The sequence below is a fragment of the Panthera leo genome, chromosome C1, assembly GCF_018350215.1.
Source record: "Panthera leo isolate Ple1 chromosome C1, P.leo_Ple1_pat1.1, whole genome shotgun sequence".
Classification (NCBI taxonomy): Eukaryota; Metazoa; Chordata; class Mammalia; order Carnivora; family Felidae; genus Panthera; species Panthera leo.
In genome coordinates this window covers 106,778,276-106,789,402 of record NC_056686.1, presented here as the reverse complement: position 1 = coordinate 106,789,402, position 11,127 = coordinate 106,778,276, and the positions used below count along the sequence as shown (strand labels likewise).

At 49.9% G+C, this 11,127-nt stretch overlaps 1 protein-coding gene across 1 annotated transcript; it reads right to left on the bottom strand.

Moving 5' to 3' along the window:
• Positions 1-227: 227 nt before the first annotated feature.
• Positions 228-2,806, bottom strand: IVL (involucrin). The gene is made up of 2 exons (XM_042953755.1): positions 2,782-2,806; positions 228-1,388 (listed from the first exon to the last, which is right to left on the bottom strand). The coding sequence occupies exon 2, from the start codon at positions 1,363-1,365 to the stop codon at positions 244-246; it is 1,122 nt and encodes a 373-aa protein (XP_042809689.1). The 5' UTR covers positions 1,366-1,388; positions 2,782-2,806; the 3' UTR covers positions 228-243.
• Between the last annotated feature and the right edge of the window lie 8,321 nt (positions 2,807-11,127).

Genomic DNA, 11,127 nt, shown 5'->3' with positions numbered 1-11,127 from the left:
GGGACAAAGTCAGAATTAGTGACAGAAGCCATGGCCACCTGTTGGGACTGAGCTCATTAGGGATGGGTTCTGGGCAATAACTTTCTCTTCTCCCAGCCCCATCAAAGAAACATGCAGAAGGACAGGGTTAGGCAGGTTCACAGATGAAGTGGGCCACCAGGCTGGGGACCTGAGGTAAGAGAGGCCACTGGCTCTCTTGTCACTTGTGTGGGATGGCCTGAGAGCCTCTGAGACTGGGGGTGCTTACTTATATTTTGGGGGGCCATATACCTCCTGCTTCTGCTGCTGTTGGTCTATGAGGGGCATGACTTCTCCCCTCAGTGGATGGACTAGTAGGGGCTCTTGGACCTGGCCAGGAGCTGGGACAAATGCAGGCTGCGTCAGTTGGCCTTCCTGCTGCTCTGCTGGCTCTGGCTGCTGCTCTTCTCTCTTTTCCAGGTGCTCATTTCTCTTTGCTAGATCTCCATCCAGTTGCTGGACCATGATCTTCTTCTCCTGTCCCAGCTGTTCCTTTTGCTGCTGCTTCCTTTGTGCTTTCTCCTGCTCCAGCTGCTGCTCCAGGTTTTTTGCTTCCTGATGTTCCTCACACTGTTCCTTTTGTTGCTGCTGCTGTATTTCCTGCTCCTTCTGCTGTTCCAGATGCTGTTCCAGGTGCAGTTCCTGCTCCTGTGACTCTTTCTGCTGCTGCTGTTCCAGATGTTGCTCCAGGTGAATTTCTTGCTCCTGTGACTCTTGCTGCTGCTGCTTCTGTTCCAGATGAAGTTCCTGCTCTTGTGACTCTTGCTGCTGCTGCTGCTGTTCTGGATGCTGTTCCAGGTGCAGTTCCTGCTCCTGTGACTCTTGTTGCTGCTGGCTCTGTTCCAGATGCTGTTCCAGGCAAAGTTCCTGCTCCTGTGACTTTTGCTGTTGCTGCTGCTGCTGCTGCTGCTGCTGCTGCTGTTCTGGATGCTGTTCCAGGCAAAGTTCCTGCTCATGTGTCTCTTGCTGCTGCTGCTTCTGTTCCAGATGCTGTTCCAGGTGAAGTTCCTGCTCCTGTGAGTCCTGCTGTTGCTGCTGCTGTTCCTGATGCTGTTCCTGCTGCTGTGAGTCTTGCTGTTGCTGCTGTTGCTGTTCCAGATGATGTTCCTGCTGCTGTGGCTCACATTGTTGCTCAGTCACCCCCTTCACGAGAGTTGTATGATTCTCCTCATGCTCCTGGGGGACCTCCCCTGGGAGCTTAGAGGGAATCTTCTGGCATAGGGCAGGCAATGGGGTTGGCTGCTTCACTTGCTCGGGCTGGGTATTGTTGGGAAGGCAAACAGGCTTGAGGGGCTCCTGACAGAGTGTGGGAGGCAGAGTCACTGGAAGAGTGTGTTGCTGGGACATCCTGGAAGCTGCTTTAGATCAACCTAAAAGACAGGAGGGGTCAGAAGGGTGACTGAAGGCAGAGGGAGTAGATGAATCCCTGAAATCTGTAGCAGTGCCTGGTTTCTCAGCATCCCTTCTCTTACCTTGGGTTGGGGCTCTCCTACCCACTCTGGGTTGCTGTTCCCCAGAATCACAGAGTGGAGGGGAGGAGGGGGACAGCCAAGAAAGGCCCTCCTGGGAACCTCTTGTTCCCAGAAAGAGCCAACAAAGAGGTCTGTCTTTGAAGTTTCTGGACAAGGGTCGGCTGGGTGCCATTTTTTGCCTAATCCTTGCTTCTGCCCTCGCTCCTTTTTTTTTTTTTTTTTTAGAGAAAAAGAGAGTGTAAGCTGGGTAGGGACAGAGAGGGAAGGAAAGAGAGAGAATCCCAAGCAGGCCCTGCACTGTCAATGCAGAGTCGGACACAGGGCTTGATCCCAAACCACAAATCATGAGATCATGATCTGAGCTAAGACCAAGCTGGACACTTAAATCACTGAGCCATCCTGCCTCTGCCCTTACTTCTAATCTCCACTGACCAAGAAGGAACGATGAGCTCTGATGGGAAGAGGTGAGTCCCTAGGAAGAAAGGGACTTTGGAAGACTCCTGAGTCCTAGAAAATCAGTGGTCCATGCCAGGGTCATGGCACATGCCCTGGACTGGTCACATGACCTAGAATCTGCTTAAGTGTCGCACTGAAAGGCTGCCTGTTTCTGAGCAGGTCGCTTAGCCCCTCTGGGCCTCAGATTTCTCCTCTGAAAAGTTAGCAGATTGGCCTGTTCCACTCCATAGCTTTCTCTCATGACCTTTGGAGCTTCCACTGCAGCCCTAGCACCTGGGGGGTGGGGTGGGGTGGGGTGGAGGGAAGGCCTGGGAGGTTCCTGAGAAGTGGAGAGAGTTCTTTCGAGTCTTGTACCTTTCAGTTGCATTTTTCTGCCACTGCTTTGCCTAGGTCTCTCCAATTAGAAGTCTTTCCCCATTTTTCAGTCCTCCATTCTGCAGCATAGCAAGAGCCACATGCATTTCCCTCAACCCCTGCCCACTGATGAAGGCACAATCACAGACAGCCCAAGTAAGACAGTTCAGGGAAGAAATTGGCTCTACTCCTCTCATCCCCATCTCCTCTCTCTCTCTCTCCTCTCTCTCTGTCTCTCTCCCCGTCTCTCTCCAAAACATCAAACCAAGAAAAGATGGTACAGGAGAGGAGCAGATTGCTCTCTGTTCTGTATTTCCATGCCGTGGCATATGTCTCTCAGCATAGTGACCTGAGTCCATCTGGAAAGACATGGAGTCCAGCTGAATCCAGTCTGAGAGTGATCCACGCACCCACCCAGGCTAGCCACACAACCACACTCTAGTGTGCAGTGCCAGTCCCAGGGCTCCCAGCTAGTACTTACCAGACTCACAGTGGGGACAGCTGTGGAGGCCTCTAGTGCAGTGCTGAGCTGAGCAGGGGCCAGGGTGCCCTTATATTGTTCCCCAGCCCAGCCTCCTGCCCTGCTTGAAGAAGATGGACTGGTTTCACCACTCAAGTTGGTCAACTTCCTCCAGCCCTTTCCTGATTCATCACAGGCACCTGAAGCAGAAAACCCCTCAGGGTCCCTTTTCACAGAGACTCACAGAGGGCTCTGGGGACTGTCATTCCTGTGATACTCATCTGACCTGGGCATGGGGAGGTGAGGGAGGCATCTTGGGAAACTTGTCCCCTTTTTCTATTGCTTTGTGACTTCAGCCAAGCTTTTTCTCTGAATATCAATTTCTTCACTTGCAAAACAGGGTCATTCTCACAATTAGACCTAGCGATTCATTTCCAAGGGCACAGAATTGAAAGTTGTATGCCTCTATGGGATGTTCAGGCCAGCGTATGTGGTGTCAAGGTGGAAGAATCACATCTCATGAGGGATGAGTTTGCCAGACCACTAGCCCACAGCCTGTCTGCTCTCAGGAAATACCTATAACTCCGCTCTATGTGGAAATAAATCCTGGCTGGAGGGGGTCAGACTTTAGACCTAAAGAATCGAGTAGAAGGCTTGTAAGAGTCTTTTGCTGTGACCTAGGGGCTGTCTAGGTCCCATGTGCAAGTGTGTAGTTACAGAAGTTCTCAAGAAAGCCATGTTCATAAATAATCCAAAGCACGGATGAGTCCAGGCAAAGAAACAAGTATTAAATACACAATATATAAAATAATAAATATTGCTTTTTATGATTGCTTTTTATTGCTTTTTTCTACATTTTTTTGAAATGCATAATGGTTTTGATCAACACCAAATCATTCATTGCTTTCTCCAAACGATTCTCTAAAAATAGCTTAAGCAATCTTTCAGAGTAAGGGTTGAAACTTATCCCTCCTCAATGCTGAAAGTGACTAGCTCATCCAGAATAAAATCCAAACTCACTGCTATGGTTTCAAAGGCCCTCACAAAGTGTCCTCAGTTCCTAGGACAAGTCCAGGGCTCTCCACCTCAGGGCTTGGTGTCTACTCTCTTTCAACCAGCAAGCTCCTCCAGGGTCTCTGACTCTTTGTGTCTTTTAGCTTCAGTATAAGTGTTGGGGTCTGCCAGAGAGCCTTCCTTGACTACCTACCTAGAGGCTTATCTTCTGGTTCGCTTCATTTCACTAATAGTCGAGATTTGTTCACTTACTTATTTTTTATCTTTCCCACTGGAAAATAAGCTCCATAAGGCAGGGGGTTTGCCTGCTGTGTTTTCTGCAATGTCCCCAGAATCCATCACAACCATCACATATACAAAGTGCTCTATAAGTATTAGTTGAAGGAATGGATGAATGGTGAATTTCACCACTTGGAGATAACCACTATTAAACATTTTAGCATTGTGTATGTGCAAATGTGTGTGTAAACAAAATTGAATTATAACATGCTTTTCTTTTTTTTTAATGTTTATCCAGTTTTGAGAGACAGAGAATGAGCGTGAGCAGGGGAGGGGCAGAGAGAGTGGGGAGACACAGAATCTGAAGCAGGCTCTAGGCTCTGAGCTGTCAGCACAGAGCCTGACGCGGGGCTCAAACTAACAAACTGTGAGATCATAACCTGAGCTGAAGTCAGATGCTTAACTGACTGAGCCACCCAGGCGCCCTTAACATGCCTTTCTTTTTAATGATTGGTTAATGGCTTATTTTGTGGATATCATTTATTTAAACTCTCTTCTTTACAACCTAATCAAAAGGAAATATTAGAATAATATGAAAGCAAATACTCATTTCTGGGGCTAATTGTGAGGAATATTCTGATTCCCTGTGGTTTCCTGACAGGCATCTCCCTCCAGCCCCATAAATATCTATTTATAATGCTAATTTTGCCATGTTCCTAGAGCTCAGTCTGGAAAAACAGGTGGAGGGTCCTCTGCCCCTGGAGTACCACTGTCTGCTCATGCCATCTCTGTTCCCTGAACCCACCCAGGACCTCACACTTCCTCCCCCATAGCATAGGAACTACGTTATCTGCTGGGGCAAGAAAAGCCCTCTTCACACCCTTTGACCTCCCCTTCCCCAGTGAAGAACTAACCAAGTATCCTCACATGGACACTCATGCCTTGCACTTGGATGCTGACCTCACATGGGAGGAATCGGCCTCTCCCCAGCCCTTCACAGTCAGTCCCAGGGCAGCAGACCCTGCTCAAGGAAGTCACACCGGTCTTATGGGTTTCTAGGAGCTCTTATCTGCCAGATCTGCCTCCCGCCCTCTGATTCACAGCATAATGAGAGCTTTGGGGGGAAGACCGTGTGTGTGAACCTTTGGTCACTGGGCAAAGCTAGGGTGTGGGGAGAAGGGTGGAGTGGGGAACTGAGGGAGTCCATGTGGGCAGGGGAGGGTTTAGAGAAGCCCCAGCCTGTTAGGGGCTCAGAGGTGCCAGACTCTGCCCTCAGACTGCCCCATTTAGGTGACAGACATGCATGCATATGGAGGAGATTCAGTGTCTGTGTGAGTGACCTCATAGGCCCCGGGTGCACATGATGAGTCTGGGTAACTGTCCAGCCCCCGCCCAGTATAATGAGTATGAGCTCATATCCCATGACACATGCAGAGGACTTGACCCCAGCTCTTCCCCAACCCAGGGAGGCTCCAGATATTTCTGTCAAAGAAGCAGAAACTGGCTGGGTTCTCTTTCTCCCTAAGTGAGACAGCCCATTTGAACTGTTGCTTAGCTATAGGGAGAGGGAGCGTTGGTCACAGCATTTCACTGCTCTGGGGGCAGGCTGTCAAGGACAGCTCTTAGTAAGCTGTCAGTATGGGGTGATGGCAGATGGTCCTAGGAAGGTGACTTGGACCAGGAGGTCCCTCGTTCCCACTTTGGATGGCCATGCCCAAGCTGTTCCCTGGTGAGGCAGTGCCCCCACTCTCTGAGGCTGCTAACTTGTCCTTCTTCCCCATAAGCCTCCTCCTCTGCCAGAGTCACTGCCACTGACATCATCTCTCAATCTGCAACCTGCACTGGTAGGATCCCCACGTGCCCTGAGTCCTTACCGGCCTCCTTCACGGCCTCCTAAACCTGACCTTCACTTCTCATTTGCCTCTTGTGTCCATCTGTTGTTCCAGGAGGAAACAAAGCAAGGATGAGAGATGAGACCCATAAAGGGCCAGGAGGCTGATTCTCCTTCCCTGGGGCTCTGGATTGGCTCATGTGATGTGCCCTGTTTGTCCCTGTTTGTCTTCCTCTGGCTTCCCTTCCTTGACCTGTGGGATTGCTGGTTCCCACTTTCAGTCCCAGTGCTGATTGCTGTAGAAGGCAATGTGTGACTCTGCTCTTAGAAGAAGAAGAGCAAAGGCATGGAAGACTGTCAGTAGGGAGAAACAGAGATGCTTAGTGCCCTTCCCTCCAGCTGGCAGGTGCCCTTCCCCTTGGGCTCACAGTTTGGGAAATTGAATTCTTTGTGGTTGAATTTTGGCCCAGAATGCAGTGGCATGCTTGAACTAGAGGGGACTTAATGAATGGGGAAGGCCTCATCTGGTGCCTGGTGCATAGGAGCTTCCAAAAACAGCCGGGTGAATGCAAGGGGGCCAGACCCCTCTTGTGACAGGTGGGCACTGAAGTCTGGAGAGGAGACATGAGCTGCCCAAGAGCCTATAGGAGGTCTGCGATTGAGCTAGGTTTAAAACCACATGATCCTGATCTCCTTGTAGTGGGCTCTCTTCCCTACCAGGCTGCCTTCCCAGATGCCTGAGCATCTGATGGTAGTGACAGATTTCATTACGTAACTTCAGACATCTTCCAACTCTGTTTGTCAGCCATTTACTAACTGACCCCATTGTGGTCAGTTCTGGGTTTTATGGAAGAAGGGCCAGTCTTCTCTGGCTCAGATTCAGCAAAAATGCACTTGCTTTGACCCTCGTTAGTCCTGGGAACAGAAAGCTCTACTTCCTGGCTAGTATTGATGTATATTTTAGCCTAATACAACCTGGAGGAGTGTTACTTTTCAAGGATTGACACTGGCTTTGGAATAAGACAGCCCCGGATTTGAATCTCACTGTACCTCTTGTTATCTGGACATGTCACATTTACTCTATGGCCCTTAGTTTCCTTTTCTATTAAATGGGAATACAAATACCTCCTTCTATTCCTGTGAGGATTTGGTGAGGTAATATATGTGGTTAGCACATAGACTGCACTCAAACTGTTTTATTGTTGGGAGTCATGGCCATGTTTTCTGATGGAAGCCAGTGTGTTACCTGCCTAAATATATAGTTTTAAGGATAAATGGTATTCCAGAGCCAACAGATTTAACCTTCTCATTTTGCCAGTGAGAGGCCTAAAGCCCCAAAGGCCCACAGTGCATGGGAGTGGAATGGAGACAGAAGTCAGGTCTCCGATTTCCCATTTGCTCCTTCTTGGGGTCAGTCTGCTCCTGGGCCTCTGGCAGTGCTTCAGCTTAGCCCACAAGATGGTCTCTCTTGTGCACATGAGTCCCCATGTGGACCAGTTGTGTTCCCTTATGCTGGGCTCACTGAGAAATCCAAATGAGATCGCATTCCTACAGCATGATAGCTCCTGGAGGGGCCTGAGGGCCTGTGTGGGAAGAAGACAGGCAGCTATTTGGGTCTAACTTTGATGTGGACAACAAAAGGAATCCAGTTCCTTTTATTGTGACAGTTGAGGAGTGCACGGACAGCCAGATATTGGTGACAAGGTCTCCACCAGCCACACAGAATGCAGATTATGGGCAAAGAACACGTGGGGCAAGACTTCACCAGGCTGTGTGCAGGATCTGAAGGCGCTGGGAAGGACACACCTGGTGGAAGGCAGACTGGAAGAGTGATAAGGCCACGGGTGGAGGGAATAGTGAGGGACATCACAGAGCAGAGACACGAGGCAGGTGCAGAACAAAAGGGGAGAGAGGGACCAAGTCCAGCTGTGCAGCCCCTGAGAAGGGTTGCCAGTGATCAGACAAATCAAAGGAGGCAGGACTTGGCCCCAGGACTTGGCCGACCTCCTGGCTTTACACTCTCCAGCCCTCTTCCTCCCCTGCTCGTTAGGGAGGATGGGGCACCAGACCCTGCATCAGCTGCCTCCTGAGAGGAGTAATTAGTCTTAGAATTACTTCTGCAAGAGGTTGCAGGGCCACTCAGATACCTGTGGTATATGCGTGCACACACGTGTGTATATACAAGTGTGTGTGAGTGAGTGTGTGCGGGTGTGTGTGATTGGGGCCATCTGGAGGAGAGGCTTTCACTAGGAGGAGTTAGTGCCTACATTTCCCTGCCTCTCTTGGATCCTACTGAGCTCCTGTGAGCTGTCCCAGCATGGCCCCTTTCTAACCTCATCTATATCATGAAGCTGTCCAACTGGCCCAGGCCACCAGATGGGTTGGTGTGGTCCAGACTATAAAACAGTGCCTATTTCCTCCCTGAAATGTGCCTTCCCACTTAACTATCTCCAGCAAACCGGGCCCCAGTGCAGAGTCAGTACACATGCTGGCATCTGGGGCCCCACTTGAGCCAGTGTACTGGTGTGGGCCTTGGTCTGCCACCCTACCTTCCCAGCTGGACAGGGAGATACTGATAACTTCAGGAAGTCCTAGATTTATGTGGGGGGGGGGCTGCATCTGCTCTCAGGAAAGCCCCATTGGATGAAGCCATAGGTACAGAAACTGAGACATGTGGGTACCCTTTAACGCCATACCACATGAGCACTCAACTACCTGGCCTTGCATGGATGCAAGTGAGAACAGACCAGGACTACAAGAGTCCCCCTGGGAAGAATGTGAAGGAAACAAACCTACAAAGACTGCTGTTTCTGAGATATAGTGCAAAATTCTCCTCATCCCCTGTCTAATTTAATTCTCTGTATGTCAGAGATGAGGGACTGAGGTACACAGCAGTGTAGCAACTGACCAGTGGTCCCACAGCCAGCAAGTGCATCCTGGGCCAACCTCTTTCTCCACCACTGAAGACAGAGATGCCCACTGAATGTGATAGTAACAGGAGTCCTTCTGTGTCCCCAGGACGAGCCCAGGGCTGCCACAGAGAAAGATTAGAGAGCTGCAAAGCATAGACAGGCAAGATGAAAACTGCAGGAGTGTTATTTTCCTGCCACTCAGGTTTTACTGGAAAGCTTGTGTGGCGTGGGATGGGGGCAGGAAGGGGAAAGAGAGGTCAGAGGGCTTTGGGGAAGAAAGGCAGGTTCAGGGCTTCTCCTTACAGACAAGTTCTTGCTTGCTGGACTTCAGCCTTGCCCTCCTCTCTTCCCTGTGCCCAGTTTCTGGTGTTTCTCCCAGGAGGCTCTGGTCCCAGAGCCATCTCCTGGCAGTAAAGGATCCAGGTCTGAGAGAGCTGATGCTGGAAGGGCCTTCACAGTCAGTGAGTCCAACTGGCTTTGCAAAAGACGACGCAGTTTAGAGAGAGGAAAGAAGCACACAGATCACACCAGGGTCAGCAGCAGGTCTGAGCCAGGCCCAGCTCTCCTGAGTTCACTTATACTGACCTCTATATCTTTGTACATTCCATTCTCTCTGCTGACATAACTTTTTCACTTTATGTCTTATTGCTTTTTCATTCAACTGCTATTTATTGAGAGTTTCCTGTGAGCCCTTGTTCTAGGTAGTAGGGGCACAGCATTGAAGAAAAGAAGTGAATATGCCCACCCTCCTAAAGCTGTCATCCCAGTTCAGGGGGCAGACAATGAGCAAAAATAAATGCATACCCAGAATATAAAGCATGTGAGAAATACTCTGTAGAAAAATAGGGCAAGAAAGAGGTTTATGGAGTGCTAGGAGAGGGGATGTAGTTTATTTTAAATGGAGTAGTCAGGAGAGACCTCACAGCAGGAGCCTAATAAAAATGACTCATTGTGAGGATAAGTGGGGGAGAGGAAACAGCAGGGGCCATGTCCCTGAGGCAGGGCCTTGCCTGGCATGTTCTGGAACCAGCAAGCAGGTGAGTATGGCTGGGCATGTGTGAACAAGGGACAGAGATGTAATAGAGGAGGGCGCAGAAGTGGGTGATGGTGGGCAGTGCAGGAAATCATGCAGCATCTTGGGCTTTCATGGTGGAAGAGACGAGAAGCCACATAGAGCAATGGCATCATCTGACTTACTCTGAAAGGGGTCTCCCAGGCAAGGATGGAAACAGTTGGGCAACTGTGCTAATGGAGCAGTGGCATGGACCTAGGGGGATGGCAGTAGAGGCAGGGAGCAGTAGTCAGATTACAGACGTGTTGTAATGATGGAGTCAGTGAGATTCTCTAACAGATTAGATCTAAGGTACAGATGGGAGCCAACAGGAACTCAAAAGTTCTTGAATGGCTGTAAGGATACAGCTGCCATTCCCAGTGATAGAGAAGACCATGGAAGGAGCTGGTTTTGTGGAAAAGATCAGTAGTGAGCTTTGGGGCATGCTATGTTTGGGGTGCCCATTAGATATCCAAGTAGACAATTAGATATACCGTCTTGAGTTCAGAAGAAGGGTTCATGCAATGGTTGTAAGTTTGGAATCATCAGCCTATCAATAGCATTTGAATCATGGGCCAGGATGAGATCATCATGGGAATGAATACAGATAGAAAAGAGGAGAAGCTCACGGACAGTCCCCTGAATCACTCCAATGGTAAGTGGTCAGATGAGGAGGAGGTCAGTGAAGACTGAGGAAAACTGGGGAAGAGCAGCCAGTGGGGTAAGAAATGCACCCTGAGAATGGGGTCTGCTGGAAGTCATGCGGAGACGGGGCCAAGGAGGGGCATAGACACGGGAGAAATGCTGTACAGATGAGGACTGAGAATGCCACGGGGCTAGGTAACGTGGAGTCTGTTGCTGACCTTGACAAGGAAGCCAAAGGTAGCAGTGAGTATGAAAGCCAGAATGTGGTGGCTTCAAGAGCAAAAGAGAAGAGGGAACTTGAGAACAGTGAGAATAGACAGTATTTCCAAAGAATGTTGTAGTGAGAAGCAGATGAATGGGGTACCAGCTGGTGCTGACTCCCTTCCTCTAGCTCCTAAACCTGACACCTGGCTCTACCCTTCCTCTGCTGGGGAGTCATTACCGACAGACCACAGTCCATGAGGCCTTGGTCATGCTACACCCTGTGTTTGTTTCAGCCCTCCTCCCACTCCCCAGTTCCTATTGGTGGAGGGTTTGCCTTCAGACTGGGACTCTCCCGCTTGTTCCCTGTTCCTGGGGACCTCTTCTGCAGATGTCCCCGTGACCTACTTGTGCATGTTAGCTAGACCTCTACTTCAAATGTCACCCTTCTGAGATGGCCCCTCTCACCCTACCTAAAACAAAGCACTGACTGC

Coding starts and splice junctions, on each gene's coding strand:
- IVL (XM_042953755.1), bottom strand. CDS start 1,365: ATGTCCCAGCAACACACTCTTCCAGTGACTCTGCCTCCCACACTCTGT.